This window comes from Pelophylax lessonae (genome assembly GCF_965119305.1).
Source record: "Pelophylax lessonae genome assembly, chromosome: 4".
In the NCBI taxonomy this organism is placed as follows: Eukaryota; Metazoa; Chordata; class Amphibia; order Anura; family Ranidae; genus Pelophylax; species Pelophylax lessonae.
Genome location: NC_138771.1, coordinates 315630723 through 315653059, shown reverse-complemented (window position 1 = coordinate 315653059; position 22337 = coordinate 315630723). Strand labels below are relative to the sequence as shown.

General features: G+C 42.1%; 1 protein-coding gene across 1 annotated transcript in view; it reads right to left on the bottom strand.

The window, feature by feature from the left end:
- Positions 1-2322: 2322 nt before the first annotated feature.
- Positions 2323-22337, bottom strand: part of ITFG2 (integrin alpha FG-GAP repeat containing 2) — a 33145-nt gene continuing 13130 nt past the window's right edge. Inside the window, exons 6-12 of the mRNA XM_082256849.1 lie at positions 17132-17277; positions 11588-11682; positions 9200-9253; positions 5180-5271; positions 4789-4906; positions 4518-4691; positions 2323-2648 (exon numbers count right to left, since the gene is read on the bottom strand). Of these exons, the coding sequence (XP_082112975.1) occupies positions 2578-2648; positions 4518-4691; positions 4789-4906; positions 5180-5271; positions 9200-9253; positions 11588-11682; positions 17132-17277 (750 nt within the window). The 3' untranslated portion in view covers positions 2323-2577. The remainder of the gene's footprint in view (positions 2649-4517; positions 4692-4788; positions 4907-5179; positions 5272-9199; positions 9254-11587; positions 11683-17131; positions 17278-22337) is intronic.

Here is a 22337-nt window from a genome sequence, read left to right as displayed (position 1 = left end):
TGACGGCGGCAGGATAATACGTAGGCTCTTTACCATGTGACCATCCGTGTCCAATCACGGCTGGTCACATAGTAAACAGGAAAAGCCGGCTTTCCTCAGTTCCTCAGTACGTGCCTGACAGGCACGAGTAAAAGAGCACCGGTCGGCGGCTCCCCTGACAGGGGGGGTTGGCACTGGTAATCAGATCATTGATTACCAGTGCAGACCCTCGGGGGGGGGGGGCACTAGAACCACCAGGGACGCCCACCCATGACCCCAGGGATGCCCACTATGGCCACCAGGGATGGCAATTAGGGCTCAGGGAGCCCCCCATTGCCCTCCCCATCAGTGCCCTCCCTATCAGTGCTGCCCACCAGTGCCCATCATTGCCATCTATCAGTGTCGCCCACCAGTGCCCATTATTGCCCACCAGTGCCGCCTATCAGTGTCCATTAATGCCACCCATCAGTGCCACCTATCAGTGCCCATCAGCTCCACCTATCAGTGCCCACCAATGCTGCATATCAGTGCTACCTATCAGTGCCACATATCAGTGCCTCCCCATCAGTGCCGGAAAAAATTTATTTATTTACAAAATTGTATAACAAAACAAAAAAAAAACTTTTTGGTCTTTTTTTATTTGTTTAGCAAAAAGGAAAAAACCCAGAGGTTATGAAATACCACCAAAAGAAAGCTCTATTTGTGGGGGGGAAATGACATAAATTTGGTGTAGGTACAGTGTTGCATGACCGCGCAATTGTCATTCAAAATGCAACAGCGCTAAAAAGGGGAAAATTGGCCTGGGCAGGAAGGGGGTGAAAGTGCCCGGTATTGAAGTAGTTAATTAAATCAGTCTTCGATTCTTCACCAGATGCCTTGAAACCACTAATCTTTGAAGGACCTTCATTGGGCTCTCACCCTTCACTTCATCCCCATGCGTTTGATAAAGGGATTCTATAATGTAAAGATTACTATAATAAGTTTTACTTTCTTATTACAGAAATTCCACCTTGACAGGATACGAGTTTCCAAAAACAGTCTTACTCCCTCTTCCTTCCCATCTATCCCCCTCCCCCCCCCTTTCCTTCCTTTCCTTTTGATCTTTCATTAGTTATTAAAGCAGTTGTAAATCTCAGATATGAAATCTGAACAAAGCCTATCTCCCTATTGTGTGTACTTATCCTAATCCTGAGCACAGGGCCATCTTACCGAAAGTGGGCACACTGGGCAGTTGCCCAGGAGACCCACCTGCCCAGCGACCCAGCCAAGCATTATTCCCGATTCCCGTGTGCATCCCGCCACCGAATTTAGTAGGTGGCAAGCGCCTGTCAGCCCTGCGCTGCTGTCAGGCCACTTGGGCTGTGGAGGGGGAGCCCACAACAGCAGGAATGCCTGTCCGCCTCCACGGGAACAGGCACACACAGGACAGTTGAGTCTGACTCCCATCCGTGTGTGTGTTCACCGGACCCAGCCGCCCAACTTGGAAGCTGTCATTAGCCTGCCACTGCTGTACCAATAAATATAGCCTTATTGATAATTTGCATTTTTATTCTTGTGGGTGATTGCGTAGGCAGGGCCCCAGTGCACTGTATTGCCCGGGGCCGTTTAATGCTCTTAAGATGGCACTGCCTGAGCACTAAGTGTCATTTCTGTCTGCGTAACTCACTTCTGACAAGTTCTCCATGACACCAAGAGGGAAAACAAAATGTGACAGAGGAGGGATCGCCAGCACACAGCCTGTGATTGACAGGCTCAGCTCTGTTCCTGTGTGGTGAAGGGGGGGGGGGTGTTCCTTCCCTCTTATCAGCTCTCAGAGCTCTACTCACTGAGCTCTGCAGTGTGTAACATGATCTCTCCACCCAGTTTTCTGGGAGATCAGATACTCTTTATAAATGCTGGACTTTTATAATAGATGTAGAGAAGAAAAGACTGCAGATAAACAGGTGCAACCGATGCAGGAGGATTTGTTTAATCTCTGTGTATCATCTGAGGCCAGTCACTTCACTGGGTATATGCAAGAGTTTACAACTACTTTAATATTTCAGTTATTTTGTTAAAATTTTAGGTATACTTAGGTATGTCGCCATCAACATCATGTTTTTTTGTCAACTGCTGATGAGCCAAATGTACCGATGATAAATCTATATAAAATATATTAAACCTTAACTCAGCTCTTATGCTGGAATAAATGTACGCATGATATAACAATTTTGTCACAACCGTACAAGTTAAGTGTGTATGAGGCAAAAGAGATTGCAATTGAGGACATAATTGTTATTCACTCGATCTGTATTAAAATAATGATATGGCAGATATAGAAGGCATCACCCAAGGGTTTTTGCTTTCAAATAAGCAGATCTTCTACAGCGGATTGAATGGTAGACAATGGTGTCCTGGAAATCAACACCCAACAGTTAACATGCCATGGCATGGTTGAAATGGATATAGCGGTTCATTTGCATCCCTAGCAAAAATAACTCTTCATCACTGTACAGTACACATTGTGCAAAGTGGACTAAGGTCATATCCAAAGTCACAAGGTAAGTGTCCCAGTGGTCATGTTCCTAAGGTCATCAAACGCTTCGCTTTAGATTGATGTTAATGTTGTCCTTTAGGAGAATACAGGGTTTGATGGATAAGTTCACGGACAGCAGAAGTATCATTCGCATCTGAAATATAAAACCACATTATTAAAACTGTATTTGAATCCAATACTGTTCTGGTCATGGCACCCCTAAGTTTTGTTCATATTTTTCAAATTATTTAGAGCACATGGTTATTTTAATGTATGCTTTGTGATGTACTGCATTGTCTTAGCAACAGCACTAGAGGAAAACTTCTTTGATAAAGTTAAACGAGAGTGGGAAGGGAGCATAAATGGCATCAGATGCCACCTTCTTAACGTCTGTTCTGCTGTGGCATTATGGGATATGGTTCTCTAAATGTAACTACTTTAAAGCAAAGGTCCAGGCAGATATAAATAACATTAATGCAGCCTTGTATTAATTAAAAGTTATAAACTGAAATTTATTTTAGGTGGGTTCAGACTCAAAAACTGAAGATTTAAAACCTTTTTAAATTAATTATGCCTTAGCAGTACCCTTAAAATGTTCTTCTTTTTCTTGAATTACTCCTGAAAATAGCAGTACAATTCCTAAAAGGTGAGGATGCCTAGCACTCCTAAGCCTACAGCCTCATAGCTGTATACCTGCACTGTGATATTAATGCAGAGTTGACCCTGACTGCTAGTCTCAGGAAATTTTGAGTGACATATTGTGAGATCACTACTGTGCTGCTCACTCTTTGCCTTGTTGGAGGCACTGACATGAGGAAGCCAAAACACTGCCTCTACCAATATGGCCGCTTCCATACAGATACAGCGCAGAGCAAGGAAGGCAAAGTTATTAACAGGGAAAGGTCAGCTGCAGAGAGCCTGCAGCCAATTCTGCCAACTAGTCATTTGCCCTCAGCCTTTTTGAGCACAGCATAAACAGTTTAGTTCCATATTAAATACAAGTACAGTAAAACCTAGCACTGCGAGCATAATTCGTCCCGGAAACGTGCTTGTAATCCAAAGCACTCATATCAAACTGAATTTCCTCATAAGAAATAATGGAAACTCAGATAATTTGTTCCTGTAATGTTGGATCCCAGTCACATAAATTAAGAGGAGGATCCAACGTTGGGCTCATGCACACTGCAGCTCAAAATAAAAAGCTGCTTTTACAGGTATTTGAGTTTTTAGTCCAGCTTGAAGAAGCTTATGCTTTTTGGTGCACGTTTTTTAATTGAGCTTCTTTGAGCATAAGCATTTTTTTTTTTACAAACCCTCCGTAAGGTCTATGTGCACAAGTCGGATAGAAGTCGCCTTCGTAGTACTGGAAACTTTAGGGGTGCTAATTAAGACAGCTCCCGTTGACTAAAATGGGATTTATCTTCCCTTTTATACTCAGTTGTGACGTGACACTACTAGCATTGCAAAACCTTGCTCGTTCATCAAGTTAAAATACATTTTTTAAAAATGTTGCTCTTCTTAAAAAACACTTGCAGAACAAGTTACTCACAATCCAAAGTTTTTCTGTAGTTTAAATACGTGAATATAACTTGGCACCAGCCTCTTGTAGTAATGGTATAGCAGAGCCAAGACTCAGAGAGAGAGAGAAAATACACTAAAACGAGTACTGTCCAGACACAGGCTCATAGGCTGTGGGGTGGGGGTTTAAGGACATGCAAGTGTAGTAGAGAAGAAAACATGCCTCCTGCACTGCTAGGCATGGCTGTGTGGTGTGGCAGAGCTATGCAAGTGAAAGACTTGGAAGTAGAGAGGAAAAAAAAAAAAAAACCATGGGAAAGGAAACTCCTTAATTATAAGTATTTATTTTTTTTGTGTTTAGCTGTTCGCCTTGAGTTCAACTTTAATATTACCCTGCTCGCAACAGGGACACATCTGCTAGTAGACAAAAGGCACATTAAGTACAACTAGTCCAATAATATGGTTCTTAACCTCTATCTATAATATTAAAGCAGGAAACACTTACCCACATGCAATTCTTTAAGAATTGAAGCAAATTCTTCATTTCCCTCCAAAACACGAAAGATATTGGAAGATTCTATTCTCTCCAGCAGCACTGACCAATATACATAGACTTTTTGGTTAAAACCCACATAAACCAGGCAAGGACTATTCTGACCTCCCCTACACGCATACAGTCCTGGAATAAAAACAGCATGGAAGCATAAATCTTCATAAAAATCTGCAATAAAAAATCTGCAGACTTGTTATCGTACCATATACAGACTGTCAATTACCAGCACAGAAGGCACTAACATTCTCATCAACCTGGAACCGCAGAACAGTGCGATTGTGATCAATAATGTATGTTTGTCCATCCCAAGCACAAGCAACAACTTCCTCTTGGCCATTTCCCTGCAAAAAGAAAAACAAAAAAATAAAAAAAATAAAAAAAAAAAATCACACAAAACACACACACCCACACAATCTGATTACCAATAGACACAGGTCATATGATCCTTTATTCAGAAGAAAAGAAAAAAAATTTTGGACAACTTTCACACCACAACAGCTCCCACCAATGCTGCTATTAATTTAAAAAAAAAAAAACATCTTTAAAAAGAATAAAGTACAAAGTAGCTAACAGAAAAAAAGAACATAGGAGAATTTGTGATGGCATCAGCTTACCGTCACATCTAGTTTCTCCAAAGCAAATAACTGGTGATCAACCTGAACTGACCACAAAAGCCTATCAGAACCCTGCATGAGTTTCAAAGTGCCTGAAAAAGATACAAAAATTCATAAAAAAAAAAGGAGCACACAATCCATGTACATTTACCACTAATCCATAAGTAATTTGGCTTTAGATATATATGAAATAAAAATATTTGAAATATATATCAGTGAAAACTTGATTTGAATGTTTATTATCTTTACTATTATTGCTGAGTTTTCACTGATTTATATTTCAAGTATATTACATAGGTTATACATTTTTAGGCACTGCACATTTCATTTTATCAATATTTGTAATTTTGTGAGTGAATCGCAAATTTGTGGTAGCTTGCTTTTTATTAGGGTAGGTTAAAATTGCTATGCCTTGACATATTTTATACATGGCTTTAGATATAGTTTTACACTGGCTTTAAATCAAAGTGCAAAAGCACAACTGTGAATTGCTTTAAGTCTATTTGTACTGCAAATGTTTTGGCTCTTTTCAATTGATCCATTAGTGCTCTGCCTAGTCCATGAACTTTATTCTTTAGAACCTTAAGGTCCGTACACACGTAGTGATTGTCGGCCGTAAATATTCGGCCAACGTCCGATCGGCCAATTGTCGGCTTGTTAGTATGATGCTTCCGACAACCGACTGCGACTTTTCGGCCGAACAGAATCTGGTGTGCAGGCTTTAAAATTTTTGTTGGCAAGTCTGGTTCAACTACTATTGTTCAACCACTGGTCATGTGGTAACGGAGAGCTATGTTTCCCCCTGTTTGCTAATCGTAACCTCATGCTCCAGCTGTCTTGGTCCCTGCCCAGGACAGCCCTATTTGTCCCATGCTTCCCTCCTCCGGGATCTGATTACCCTCTTGCAGTTGCCTCATCATTTGGTGAGTACTTGTTGGCCGCGCCTCTCCTCCTGGGCACAGCTTGTTCCCTTTACGGGGTGCCTAGGGGATGGGTTCCTTTTACCTTTCTCCATCCCGAGATCCCCCATTGGTTCATAGCCTTTGTTGTCACTTACTGGAGGTTTTCCTGAGGTTACGACTGTTTGTTACTTTATTGTTTGCTCTCTGTACCCTATGGGTTATTAGTTGTATCTCTGTAATTCTCCAGTGCATGTTAAACGTTGTACTACATTTGTTAACTCCAATAAAATCTTTGCAACAGAAAATTTTTGTTGGCCAACACCAGAACGGCCGATTGTTCCTCAGTCAGTACAGAATTCGGCCGACAAACAGCAGATTTGCAAGACTGGGCATGCTCAGAGAAGAAAAAACACACGGAAAAGTTAACCATCACATGACATCACTTCTGCAGTTGGCTGTTGTTGGCCGACAAAATTCGTGTGCAGTCTTTTGCAGTTTTCAACAGACATGACAGCCCTGGACAAAAGACGGCCGATAGTTCGGCCGACAATCGGTGTGTGTGTACGGGGCTTTAGTGAGGTGAAAATCTGTAGTGTAATACATTTTCTGGCCCTCATGTTTTACTGTAGGTTTGTCAATTTATGGATAAAAATTTGTTCAGATTGGTAAGGTTTGTGTTTTTTGCTGATATTTCTTACGAAGGATTAAAAAGTACTGTATTTATTAATAACACTATGCATATTTTCACACATTTCTCTAAAACAATTTCTAATTATAGCACATTAAGTTTGAAATCAGCATTGTGCTAAATCTATGTAATTTTGACATTTGTGTAGAAGTTGTATCTACACTTAGAAGAAGCTGCAGCATAGCCAATTGTGCATAAACAAAAAGAACAAGAATGTATAAGAACAGCACAGAATTGCATATTAAAGTGGTCTTTTTTGTTTTTTCTTTTTTACACACACAACAGTAGAGAATACGGTCCTGGCCAGATGGCAGGGGCCTTTTGATGTGGTAGAGAAGGTTGGTGAGTTAAATTACATAGTATATCAATCTAAGAAGTGAAAGCTGTCCACATCTACCATGTGAATCTGTTAAAATGCTGTAAGGAGCGAGAGCATTTAGCTGTTCTGGATGAGATTAGTTCTAGCCCTTTGTAGGGGTGGACCTAGTCCCAGTTGTCACCATCCTGCCAAAGTCGCAAACTCAACAGACAAGAGTTCTCACAGAGGAATCTTTTCAGGACTGCCAGGTTTTACCAAGGTGATTAAACATGACAATGTCATTGAACTTAATGCAAAAAAGGCAGAATAAAACCCTAACCCATTCCCAAGGCACACAAGATCAAAAAGTTCAGAAACTGCTGAAACTCGATATCATTAAGGAATCAGAGTCCATGGTTGGGCCCAACTGTGTCGGTACCGAAGTCTATACCGTTAACTATGGAAGCCAGAAAAAGATGGCATTTACTACCCTAGAGGCCCACTTACAATGTAAAAGAAAGCCATTTGGATTGCATTCTGCCCCAGCTACTTTTCAGAGGACTTATAGATCACTACACAATCATCAGAAATACACCTCTATATCTGGACACCATTGCCATCTTTCATACAGACTGGAGTTCCATCTACCCTTATGCCCCGTACACACGTGCAGATTATCTGAAGACTTTTGTCTGTAGATTTACCAAAACCATATAATATGAGGTCAAACCTAAGCACTTTCAATTTGTATGCAATCCGGCAGGCCCTTGCACTACATAGAAAAGGTAAATCTGAAGACAAAAGTCTTCAGATAATCTGTACGTGTGTACGGGGCATTAGTGTTGGGATTCTCTAAAAGTAAAAGGGTGTTTTCTGGTAATCCAAAAAAAGTGTGTCATTATGATGGAAGAGACCAAGTACTTGGGGTACATTGTGGGTATGGTGAAACCCAAGATGAACAAAAAGGTAGAGGTTATTTAGGCTTGGCCCTGCCCTAAAGAAGCAAGTCTGAGCATTTTTGTACATTGTTTGGTTTGTCAACTTCGCCACCATTGCTGTGCCACTGACTGACATGACAAAGGGTACGAAACCAGTCATGGTCGAGTGGAATGATAGGGTGAAGAGGCTTTTCTGGAGCGTAAAAGCGGTAGTAAACTGCACCTTTTAAAAAAATAAATAAAAACCTGCAAGATAATGGCATATTGTGCTAGTATGCATTGCATACTAGCACATTAAGAAATACTTACCCTAGAATGAAGCCCTCCAGCGACACGCTATCACCCCTGACAGGGCTTCCATCTTCACCTAGTCTTCCCTTTCAGGTTCAAGTGCTCCGGCTGTCTGATTGGCCGAGCCGCAATGACTTCACTACCTCCATTGAAGGAACGGCAAGGATATGCCGTTTCTTCAGAGCGCATGCGCTAGTTAGGTCACCGGCTGCATGCAGTGTGAATATTTTCTAAACAGTGCAAGTTTAGGAGATATTCACTGCACCTACAGGTAAGCTACATTAAAGACTTGCCTGTAGGTACAAGTGCAAAACTGTGGTGCCTCAAAAACAGTCTCTTCAAAAAGGTAGAATGTTGAGACTTCGAAATTCGGAGCTTGTCCCAGCGTCCAAGCCTGTTCAAACGTCACCAGAAAATGAATGGTGACTTAAGCAGGGGAAGGGGCAGGAGATGTTGTGAAGGTCACCAACAACAGGGAAGGGTACTTGGCCTCAACCAACAAAGCTAGAGGAGAGTCTTATGATGTAGAGCTTTAGGGTAATTGCATTTCAGATTGTAGATGTTTGTTTCCTCAGAGGATACGGAGTAGATGCCTTCAGAACAGTTAGGGGAATATGGATTGAAGTTATTCGTAGCAGTGCAGCTGTCCCTCTTGTGTCTATGTGCAGATATGTAGCATGATTGAAAAAGGATTTAGGATTGGTTAGTCTCTCATTAAGGCTGAAGAAAAACATCCTATTAGGGCACCAATAAAAATAAATTTTAGACTGGGTAGATGAGGAGTTAGGCAGGTGTTGGCCTAAAAATGTTTTGCCATTATCCAATCTTACTGTAGGTGGCAGTATATGTATACCCCTGATCCAATACAGATTAGAGTTTTAAAATATCAATATATCTACTCACCATCCAGTGTGCAGAGTGCAAACAAACCAGCTTCATTGTTCCCCACACCAGGTCCTGAACAGAAGACATTACATAGTTGGTAAGGTTGAAAAAAAAAAAAAAAAAAAAAAAAAAAAAGCACCAGGCAATCCAGTTCAACCTATGGTGTGTGTGTGTGTGTGTGTGTATGTGTTTTTTTTTTTGTCTAGAGTACATTGTACATCCATGTATGTTATGCTTAAGGCGCCCATCTAATAGTTTTTTTTTAAACTATCAACGCTCCCTGCTGATACAACTGCTTGTGGAAGAGAATGCCACATCCTTACCGCTCTCAAGTAAAAAACCCTCTATGCAGTTTTACGGTTAAACCGCTTCTCTTCCAATTTCAGTGAATGGCCACTTATCTTTTTCAATTCCCTTTAACTGAACAGTTTTTTCCCTATGCTAGGGTCACCAGTACGGTACTAGTACATCGCAATCATATCCTCGCTCAAGCATCTCCTCTCCAGAGAGAATAAGTTCAAGGTTTATAGTCTTTCCCCATAGCAGAGATCCTCTAGTCCAGGGATTATCAAACTACGGCCCTCCAGCTGTTGCATCCCACACATCCCCATGAGGCATTGTAAAATTCTGACATTCACAGACATAACTAGGGATGATAGGAATTGTAGTTCCTGAACAACTGGAGGGCCATAGTTTGAAGACTCCAGCTCTAGTCCCTTTTGTTAGCTTTGTTGCCCTTCTCTGGACTCCCTCCAGTTCCAGCGCATCCTTCCCAAAGACTGGTGGGAGTGGGAGAATTATTGTTCAATTGCGAGTGAATTCCCTTCAAATTAAGTCCTCCCAGAACTGGACAACCGCGCGGGAGCCGTCATTTTGTTTTAGCGCAGTTGGCAAGTGATTAATACCGCTTCAAAACTGACACTACATTAGGTAGTCCACAGCAGGACTTCTTAACTTTGTGATTGTTCTGTATCTAAATTTAGGATGCAAAAGGCAGTTGCAAGTTTACTGTAAAATTGCTCCTTGTTGCAATTTGTATGAAGCAGGTCACAAATATTAAAGTAAAAAACCCTTGCATTTCTTGATTTTTAGCGGCTGCAATAAATAGGTTGCAATATCTTTGAAAAATGTCCCCCATTTGTCATCATGATCACTTTACCCAGAAATTGTTTTCTACATTGGGCCTCGAGAATCAGCAACGGTCAAATAGGATTTTTAATGACTACTGCATTATTAACCACTTAAGGACCAAGCCCATTTCTGACATGTTTACAAGTAAAATCAGTATTTTTGCTAGAAAACTACTTAGAACCCCCAAACATTTTTTTTTTTTTTTTTAGCAAAGACTGAAGAATAAAATGGCGATATAAAAATATTGCAATTTTTTTTGTGACGTGGTGTTCGCGCAGCAGTCTTTTGAAAACGCATTTTTTTGGGGAAAAAATAAATTTCACTGCATTTAAAAAAAAAAAAAAAAAACTAAACAGTAAAGTTAGCCCAATTTTTTTGTTTATTGTGAAAGATGATTTCACACCGAGTAAATAGAAACCTAACATGTTACGGTTTAAAATCGCGCACACTCGTGAATTGGCAACAAACTACGGTACTTAAAAATCTCCATAGGCGATGCTTTAAAAAATGTAACGATTACCAGTTTAGAGTTACATAGGAGGTCTTTTTCTAGAATTATTGCTCTCGCTATGACGATACCTTACATGTGTTTGGAACACCATTTTAATTTGTAGGTGCGACTTAATTATGCGTCTTCTTGTGTGCGCGAGCTGACGGGGCACTTTAAAGTTTTTAATTTATTTTATTTAATTTTTTATTTTTAGCAGTTTTTTTTTTTTTTCTTCCTATTTGATCACTTTTGCTGCCGTCACAAGAAATGTAAACATCCCTTGTGACAGTAATAGGCAGCAATAGGTACTCTTTATGGAGGGATCGGGGTCCAAAAGACCCCAGACCCCTGCAATGCACTTCAAAGTATTCAAAATGCCGAAATCTGCATTTTTGAATACTGACAGTTTTTTTTTTAAATCAGCGCCGTTAGCAGCCGAGTAAACCGGAAGTGACATTGTGACATCACTTCCAGTCCAGGACGGGAGACCCAGGCAGGGCCACAGAAGGCAGCGGGCGGGGGGAGTGGGAGACATGTCCCCGCCCGCTCGCAGGGATAACAGCCGAGTGGCTGCTGAGCTGCATTGGCCCTTACCTCCTGAAAGCCGACCGCCGGCTCTAAAAAAACGATACCGGGTTGATGCCTGCAGCTATCATCCCAGTACAACCACTTCTGCAAGCCAGCGTACAGGTACGTTGGTTTGCGTGAAGTAGTTAATGACACCAGGCTGAGCAATGATGTTTAAATTTAAATTTAAGGAAAACCTACAAGCTATACATACCCACCCTGCTTGATGCTGCCAATGAGGTGTGTAGAAACATTTTTATTGTGGATCCGGCCAGATGTTTGGTGGAGGATTACATCTCTTGAAGAAACTTCTCTAAGGACAGTGAAAAATGACATGGGTTTAAAAAAATAACATTGGGGGGGAATTCACGGCTGAAAGGTTAGATATGTATGTGGTTATATAAAAGGCTCCAGGGCATAATAAAGGCTAATTTAAAGCAGAAGATCAGCCTATTACTAGGCCTAAATCAGCTCCCACCCCCCATCTATATCCTATACTTTCTACCCTGTAGTATGAAGATACTTCTACTTACCTATTTTCTCAAGGCACTCTGGTCCAGTCACAAGCACCCAGTGGTGTCTTTAAAGGAGAGGAGGGACAGGCAACAGACAATGCCCCATAAAAAGCCCATGGGTGGCATCACCTTCCAGATATTGCAGTGGTTGCTGAATTTACTTCTCTCCTGAAGCCGGCGGCTGGGGAGATCACGTAACCAGATCAAAGCACCATGAGAATAGGCAAGTATATGCAATTTACTTCTCCAGGGTTGTTCGTATAGGATTTATAAAAGGGGTGGGAGCAGATTTAAGCTTAGTTAGTAAAAGCTTGGACTTCTACTTTAACTCCAGGCCAAAACACTGTACTGTCAAAATACATATGGCATGCGTATTGTTAGTTGAACTTTGAGATCATTTGTGTATTTCCACCACATATTTACAGTAATGCAACCAACTCATACGCTTTTCCTAAAGGCAAGAGATTTCTGTAATAAAGGTTGGTCACTGCTGCTTTATTTGTGCAGGGTGACTGGTCTTGTATTTGCTACCCCAATAATATTATACAGGGATCCCGTTTTGGTGGACCTGCTGGGTCCCACCCACAGCTATGCTCTCTGCTGAGGTTACTTACAGCCCAGTCATGTCACTGCAACACTTACAAGGTAATATCTGGATATGCAAAAGCATTTGATACATACAAAGTATATTTATATCATTTGTGGCTATTCAGGAATACATATACATGAGCCTTTTTGTGCTTAAGTTCAGATTTAATAAGTTTCAGCTGCTGCAAGTTTAAAGTGAGTTACAGGGGATTTTACAGGACACTTTTTTTTTTTAACAAAGGCTGCCATCACCTATTCTTCTGCAACTCAAAGTACTAAAGGCAAAAGAATCAGTATAACAGCAAGGCAACTAGCATTTTCAAGCCAGGGGTGGCAGAACTCCCGTTTCTCTGAAGAGGTTTACTTTAAATTCCTGTTGCCAACAGTTAGGCTGAATTCACATCTGAGCGTTGGGTTTAACGTTCAAGCGCGTTTGTGTACAGAGTTTGCGCTCTGGCATTTTTAATTAGCCAATAGAGAAAAATATGATCTGTTTCACCATTTGTTCTATTTTGTTTTTTTGTATAGGGTTAAGGGTCAATATTAGGGTTAGGATTAGGGATTCATATTTGTGTTAGGCAGGATTAGGAATTAATATTTGTGTTAGGGTTTAATATTAGGGTTAAGGGTTGGGGGTTAGGGTTTTCTTAATTCATTTTATTTCATTATTCTTCTTCTTCTTCTTCATTTAATTACTGCATTTGAACAGAAAATCGCACAAAAATAATAAAAAAAAAAAAAAAAAAAACCACGACAAAATGCACTAAAACTCTCAAAAACACTCGAATCAAGTGTTTCCATGCAACAAAAAATATGCACCATCTGCCCTTTTTGAGCTACAAAAAAAAAGCTCCAGAAGCTTCAGCTTCAGGCGACTTGTAGTGGAGAATTGATAAGGAATATAGACACTGGCGCAGAGTTATGTTGTATATAGAAACCAGCCAGCAAAAGGTATAAATATCTACCAATAGTCAAGGTGAAAGAAGATCTGTATAAAAAAAAAAGTCTCTAGTCCATAATAGTTGGGGATAATAAAGAAAAGCGTTGGATCAACTTTGGCTGCTATCCTCAGAATTGTGACCGGCTCTGTATAGATCAAATAGAAAAAAAGCAAAAAGAAGGAAGTGCCAGCTAAGTCCCCATTCACACTAGCGCGACTTGTCAGGCGACTTGGTTGCCTGACAAATCGCGGTGGGTCGCCTGCCATTGATAAGCAAAGGACCCGATCTAATAGGAGCGACACAAGTCGCTCCGACCTAGAAAAGGGGTCCTGTACTACTTTGGGGCGACCTGGAGGCGACTTGCATTGACTTCAATGACAGGTCGCCCCGGCAAGTCGTGTCGCCCCTGTGTGAATGGGCTCTACGTGTAGTATCCCAATAGTGTTTTAATAATAAAGGATTAAAAACACTCACAAGAAATATAACAAATAATTGCTCATCTGTAGTTCTCTTTAGATGTAGGTCCTCCTGAGCCTGTCCTGCAGGACCACTGTCATCCGTTCCAACTACTGGGACAGGGAGAGGGCTGCTTCAGGAACCTGTGTGAGCCCTTAGAAGCCATGCTGACCACCATGGAATGCATGGCAGAAGGGATGTCACTGGAAGGATCGGAGGAACCAAATGGAAATAGGAGGCAAGGCTACGCACTCAGAGCAATCAGTTCCTTCAACAGTTCTACTTCCTTTTTGCTTTTTTCCTAGAGGAGATGTGAACCAACTTCATCGAAAATAATTTTTTTTTTTTTTTTCCTCCACCAGCGCTTTGAAACTTCAAGCGTTAAGCTACAAAACGCTGAGGTGAGAATGGGGCCGTAATTGCTAACAATCATTTCATATTGACTGGTTAGCCCCTTCATAGCCACAATATGTAGATCAAGCTCTGTACAAGTTAAAAATGTATTGATAAACAAGGGTCCCAGTACAAAAGATAAATTGGGACAAAGCAATAAAAATATAACAGAAGACCTAATGCTTCCCCCACATTTTCCAAAGCAAAAAAAAAAAAAAATGCCATGCACAGCTGTTTGTATGTCACGTTTATCAAAAAGAACCCACACACAAGGTTGTTCCAATGCAGGACATTAAATACACACACATTACAGTACATGTTTGATCTGCTGCACTATTACTTAGTATGCTCTAACAGGTCAAACCATGGTAGTTTATTTTCAAATGTTTAGCCCTCGTTCACACTAGAGGTGTGCATCTTCACCAGTATCACGATTTGATTGCGATTCTCAGTTCTGGATTCCCGCATCGCATTTAAATCGCAGGCAGTTCACACTGCCATATGCGAATCACTGGGGGTGTCAATACAAAGTTAACGACACCCCCAGATTGGTTCGCATATTGCAGAATGAACTGACAGTTCGAACATGAATCGGATGGCATAGGTGTGAACACCCATGTGATCAGATTCTGGTGCGGACCAAAAAAAGGGTCCTGGGCGACTTTGTTCCTAATGCAATGCGAATTCAGCCATGCCATCTGTATGGCTGAATTACCAACGCACAGACATAGAATGTGATTTGCAGAGCAGTGCACTGCGAATCACATGCGATGTCTGACATTGCATATGTGTGAACCGGCACTAAAGGACGGCAGTTTAAACTCTTTAAGACCCAGCCTTTTTCTGACACTTGTTGCCTATAAGTTAAAACCGGTATTTTGCGATAAAATTACTTAGAACCCCCAAATATATATTATATATATAAGGATATAAAAAAAGAACAAAAAGAGAAGTGATATCCATGTGTTTGTTATGCGTTCCATTTCATTATAATTATTTAATTACACATTCTATTCAGAGCACAAAGCATGTGCATGGCCAGCTTCCTCCTCTGTGTGTCTGCATGCTTATCCAGACAGGAGATGATACCAGGATAACAGAAAAGGATTGTTTCAACAGGCAAAATGTCATTCTGCCCAAACAGGATAGTGGGCTTGGGTGCTGGCATTACCAGTTGGCTTCCTTAGGGAACATAGCAGCTAGATCTTCTCCCCAAAATTCCAAGCTCTGTCCTTTCTGACACTCAACTGACCTCAAGTTATTTAGCATTTTTTTCCCACAGCACACCAAGGAACGAGCTTGGAAGGAACTCAAGTGCACACATCAATTTTCTCCTGGCAGAGCGCTCCCAGCATGCTCCACTTACATGGTAATATAATGGACCATGCTACACCAGTTATACAGTCATAGGAAGTAAATAAAATGTATATACGGGGATCCACCTTAAAAATGACAAAGTAGAATATAAACAATTATCCTCCTAATCATAATGATAGGGAATACAGTTCATTAGGAGAAATGTATGCAGTCCTAGAATTCAGCCTTCCTCACAGGTAAGTGCAGTCCATTACACCGAAACTTCTCACAGGAGAACAAATGCATACAGTATAGTGCAGCACCACTTGTGTTAACCACTACCAATAGCCAACCTTTGATGCATTATACTACTATTTTTTCGGTCAAAAAAGCGATTCCCCCTCCTATAAGGGATCAAATCTTTAGGGGATGTCCAAAGAGATATCCTCCTCTAATGGATGTTATGCTGCCACATGAATTTAAAATACGAGAGGGATCATAGTGCTTTCCGTATAAACATTTTATTTAATAAAAAGACAGAATCTCACTCACTTAAAAAGTGCACTAATCTAGTGCACTACAAGGTACAGCCATTCACATAGGAGAAAAAAAAAAAAAACACACACTGCTGCTTGAAGGTCAGGGGTGATTGGCTCTGTGCTAGGACTTGTGCTCAGGTTCCCCATTCGCACCTTCCAGCACACTAGGAGTTAAAACAGTGAAAGGTAAACAGGGAAACCGAGCGCAACTCCCAGCAGAGCCAGTACGAGCTGCGAGGTGTTAAAATAACGGTCTTATTGAATCCCCTGTCTTACAGTACATTAAGTGCCCCACTGTACATGCTTTTTACCGCCCCCCTCACGTGACTGCCCACCACTCTCCTTCTCCCCCGATCCGACAGTTATAGCGGGCGGGGCTGAGAATCCCCCCCGGTAACGTCAGCCAGATGGAGAGAAGAAAGCAGTGGGCAGTCACATGAGCGCCGTGGTATATAGCTACATATTTCTTAAAAAGCATGTACAGTGGAGCTCTTTTTGTACTGTAAGACAGGGGATTCAATATTACAGTTTTTTTTTTTACCACCTGTAAGTAGCGTACACTCGGAGTACTCTCCCAGGAGAGGCAGGACAAGCCGGGACGACATCAACCAATCGGGATGCAGTCGCTCTCTGCATCATTGCAGAATCGTTCAAGGCTGCATTGTGATTGATGGATTAGACAATTATTTTCAACACCTCCAGTTCACACTGAATGCGGCTTTGAAATCACGTTAATTCAGTCAGTGCGATTTCATGTGGGGCTTGCTGACATCAATACAACTTCATGCACAGATGTCAATTCAAGTCACACATGAAATCGCCAAAAATAGTGCAGGAACCTTTTCAAAAGGAGGTGCAAGTCAGAGTGCCACCAATTTGAACAGTTCGATAGGCAGAAATAGGGTGCGACTTGTCATGTGACTTGGATCTCTCTAATTGCATGACAGGATGCACCGGTGAGAACAAGGGTTAATTAATAGTTATTTTGTAAAGGCTACAATTCCTCCACTGCTTTAAAAAAAATCTCTCTTCACCTTGCTTCAGCTGCTCCTGCCCCCTCAGATGCCAGGCTAGTCTCCTCACTCCAAGTACATCTCAAAACTGCATATCCACAACCTGGCTGGGACACCATCAGTTCTGGAGTACCATCCGCTCCAGGGTTCACAGAAAGACTGTCCACCTACAAAGCAATAAATATTTTGTAAGTCCCCAAATATCCAGTATTATAGCTCTAGTCCCAGAGAACAGAAGTAGCTTTAGAATGCTATAACATTTAGAATCAAATTGAACAGCAATGGCCCCAAGACAGAACCCTGAGCTACACCACTCAACTTTAGACCATTTGGAGAAGGAGTCAGTTATCACTACTCTCTAGATCCCTTCAGGCAACAAGCGTCCTATCCAGGTAAATATGATTTCATTAGCTCCAACAGACCTTATTTAATAGATTACATGTTTCTAAGTAGGGCTGGAACAACTAATTAATGTGGATTATAAAAATAGTTGGCATAAACAATTCGCTAGTCAGCCATTTCATTGTCCTGCATACAGAATGTATTATTTGTTTACATATCCGTAAATATAGTGCAGCACACACAGCTCAGTACACTGTCCATACATGTCAGAGTTTGTGAATGTGTTAGAAGCAGTGCCTCATGGGACATGTAGTCCTGGCAAGGAGAAGGAAGTGATTTAAAGTGATTCTAAAAAGGCAGAAGTTTTTTTTGTCACCTTTTATTTGTAAATCTTATCCAGAAATGAAAACATTTTGGGGAAAAAAAAAAATGCATTCTATGCAGTAAGGTACAAAAAATCTTCTCAATCTCAATCCAACGCTGTACCTGAGAGCAGCAGCACTGCGCTCTCTCTCCCTCCTCACAGGACACTGTTCCTGCTGTCAATCACAGTCTGTGAGGAGGGAGCAGAGCGTGGAGCTGAGACGCACTGTCTGTGTCCAGTGAAGCACACAGCGTAGCTAAGGATCGAGCCTGCACAAGTACCTCCCCCTTAGCAAGGGGCTTGCTATGGGGGCACTCTGAAGGCAGGGGGAGGCAGAAGCGCCAGCGGAGGACCCCAGATAAAGGGAGGTTCTGGGCTGCTCTGTGCAAAGCCATTGCACAGAGCAAATAGGTATTAAATGTTTGTTGCTTATAAGAAAAAAAAAACAAAAAGAAAAAAGAAAAAAACTGCAGAGGCAATCAAATACCACCAAAAGAAAGCTTCATTTGTGGGAAAAAAAGGACCGATTTTATTTGGGTACAATATCCCACGACCACGGAACTGTCAGTTAAAGCAACGCAGTGCAATATCGCAAAAAATAGGACAGGAAGGGGGTAAAACCTTCTAGAGCTGAAGTGGTAAAGGGCTCCATGCTGGGAACATCTAAATAGATTCATATCTGACTCCTAGTTAAAATACCCTGTATATTTATTTTGGAGGATAGATAGATAGATAGATAGATAGATAGATAGAGATACACACACACACCACTAAAGTATAAATTAACCCCTGTATATTTCTTTTGGAGGATAGATAGATAGATAGATAGATAGATAGATAGATAGAGATACACACACACACCACTAAAGTATAAATTAACCCCTTATAGTACTGATTATGTGCTGCATGTACACTATAAAAAGACCTAAAGATTTTTTGACCCCCATTATGACAGTAGATGTCTTAGCAACAGCAAGCGCAGGTGGCTTATAGCCAGCTACCCGCCTATGATAAGGGAATCAGCCATGCATAATATATTACAGACCTGTCTGAAAATCGGCAAAAACGTATGTCTTTTTTCAATTTTTTTTTTTTTTTCTTTAACCGCTTGCCGCCCGCCCGCCGTCATATGACGGCGGAGTGGAGCGACCATTATCCTGGGCCGCCGTCATATGACGGCGGCACTTTAAGCAGGGCAGGCGCGCGATCGCGTGCGCGCCGCCCTGCACTGCCGGTGTCGGGGTGTCCCCGGGACACCCCCCGTCACCGGCAGGGGGGAAACAGCCAATGGGCGTGGCTGTTTCCCACGTGATCGGCTGTGTTCCAATGACACAGCCGATCACAATGAAGGCGCCCACTAGATGACCGCGCATGCGCGATCGGGAGCGCGCAGCGCGGTCATGTCGGTGGCACTGTGTTCCGTAGGAACTGATAGTGACTGTTTACTATGTGATCGGCTGTGAATCCATTCACAGCCGATCAGAAAATGTAAACAAAGAGCAGTAACTCAGTGTTACTAGCTCTTCTCCCCTCATACAGCTTCCAGTATGAGGGGAGAAGAGCTAGAAATAGTGAGTTACTGCTCTGTACACATGTCACAAAGTAAAAATCACACAAATAAAGGTCCCCACACAGTCCTCAGCCCCCCCCAATGTCACCTGTCACCCAACAGTCACCTCATCAGTGCCCAGAAATTGACACCCATAACGTTCACATGTGAGCACAGCGATCGCAGGCAGAATCACTGCGATTCTGCCCGCGATCCGGAAATCATTGCATATCGCGGGACGCCTGTGCGTTGCCCCTGATTTGCAATAGCACCCCAAACGCTGTGCGATGTTGCCGCCATTTCCGCCTGCCGAATCGCGGTAACATCGCGCAAACATCGCATGACGCCCAAAAAAGGTACAAGAGTTTCTTTGGAGCGTCATGCGTTGTTTGCGCGATGTTACCGCGATTCGGCAGGCGGAAATCGCAGCAACATCGCACAGCATTTGGGGTGCTATTGCAAATCACAGGCATTGCACAGGCGTCCCGCAATTTGCAATGATTTCTGGATCACGGGCAGAATCGCAGTGATTCTGACCGTGATCGCTACGCTCACATGTGGACATAGCCTAAAGTTCACCGGTCACCAGAGACTGCCATCAGTACCGCCGTGCACCATTGCCCGTCACCTGTCACCCATCAGTGACCATCGCCGTCACCTGTCACCCCATCAATCACCGTCACCTGTCACCCCATCAGTCATCGTCACCTGTCACCCCATCAGTCATCGTCACTTGACACCCCTTCAGTCATCGTCACTTGACACCCCATCAATCATCATCACATGTCACCCCGTCAGTGACTGTCATCTGTCACCCCATCAATCATCGTCATCTATCACCCCATCAATCATCATCACCTGTCACCTCATCAATCATCGTCACCTGTCACCCCATCAATCATCGTCACCTGTCACCTCATCAATCATCGTCACCTGTCACCCCGTCAGTCATCGTCACCTGTCACCCCGTCAGTCATCGTCACCTGTCACCCCGTCAGTCATCGTCACCTGTCACCCCGTCAGTCATCGTCACCTGTCACCCGTCACCCCGTCAGTCATCGTCACCTGTTTGCCATATACATGCAATCACTTACTGACCGCCTAACGACTATATGCGTCGGCCATTAAAAGCTAAATACTGGGGTTATGGCAGCAGATAGCCCCCATAACCCCGGTATTTTTTGAAACGGCGGGCGGTCGGCTTTCAGATAAGGGTGGTCCCAGTGGCGGATTCGCCGCGGAATTACCCTTACGGTGCAGGGGAAGAGGTGCCCCCCCCCTCCTGCCGCGTCCCAGACGTTTTCCCAGCTTACCGGACCCGCCGGCAGCGGGGAAAACTATCCGGTCCCGGATCCTCAGAGACAGGAAGTAGAGTGAGGGCAAGATGGCCCTCACTCAACTCTATGGTCTTGGAGGACCGGAGCTACGTCAAAAGACGTTGCCTAGCAACCGGTTTAAAGGGCCGCTTTTTTTTTTTGCTTTTTTTTTTTTCCCTCTTTCAACAATTTTTTTTTTTTTTTTTCTTTTTTAGTGTAGTTGTGAGGTGTGAGGTCTTTTTGACCCCAGATCTCACAATAAAGAGGACCTGTCATGCCAATTTCTATTACAAGGGATGTTTACATTCCTTGTAATAGGAATAAAAATGATCAAAACATTTTTTTTTTTAAACTGTGTAAAAATAAAAAAAATAATAAATAAAATAAATAGGAAAAAAAAAAAAAAAATTAAAGCGCCCTGTCCCCGTTAGCTCGCGCGCAGAAGCAAACGCATACGCAAGTCCCGCCCACATATGTAAACGGTGTTCAAACCATACATGTGAGGTATCGCCGCGATCGTTAGAGCGAGTGCAATAATTTGAGCCCTAGACCTCCTCTGTAACTCTAAGCTAGTAACCTGCAGAAATTTTTAAAATGTTGCCTATGGGGATTTTTAAGTACCAATGTTTGGCGCCATTCTGTGAGCATGCGCAATTTTGAAGCATGACATGTTGGGTATCTAATTACTCGGCGTAACATTATCTTTTATATTATGGAAAAAAATTGGGCTAAATTTACTGTTTTCTTATTTTTTAGTTCAAAAAAGTGAATTTTTTTCAAAAAAATCGCATTTGGAAGACTGCTGCGCAAATATGGTGTGATAAAAAATATTGCAACGATCTCCATTTTATTCTCTAGGGTCTCTGCTAAAAAAAAAAATATATAATGTTTGGGGGTTCAAAGTAGTTTTCTAGCAAAAAAAATTATTTTAGCTTGTAAACACCAAGTGTCAAAAATAGGCCCAGTCTTAAAGTGGATAAATGGACAACTTTGTGTAAAGCGCTACTTGGATGTGAGGCCTATGTATGTGGCCAGGCTGTGAAAAAGTGTTACACATGTGGTATCGCCATACTCAGGAGGAATAGCAGAATGTATTTTGGGGTGCAAGTTTTGCTATGTACATGCGATGTGTTAGAAATATTGCATAAATGGACAGCTTTGTGTAAAAAAAATGTGTTTTCATTTTCTTTCCACATTTTCCAAAAACTTGTGGAAAAAAATGACATATTCAAAAGACTCATTATGCCTCAAAAATTATATGTTGGGCTGTTTGCTTTCCAAAATGGGGTCATTTTATGGGGGTTTCCATTGTCCTGGTGCTCCAGGGCCTTCAAAAGTGCGATAGGTTGTCAGGAAATGATATGTGTAATTTGTGCTCCTAGAATGCCGGACGCTGCTACTCGGATGTTAGGCCTCTGTATGTGGCCAGGCTGTGAAAAAGTCTCACACATGTGGTATCGCCATACTCAGGCGGAGTAGTAGAATGTGTTTTGGGGTGTAGTTGCAAGTATACATGTGCTGTGTGAGAGAAATAACCTGTTAATACGGCAATTTGTAAAAAAAAAAAAATAAAAAAAAAAAAATCTTCATTTTGCAAAGCATTGTGGGAAAAAATTACAACTTCAAAAAACTCATCATGCCCCTTATTAAATACCT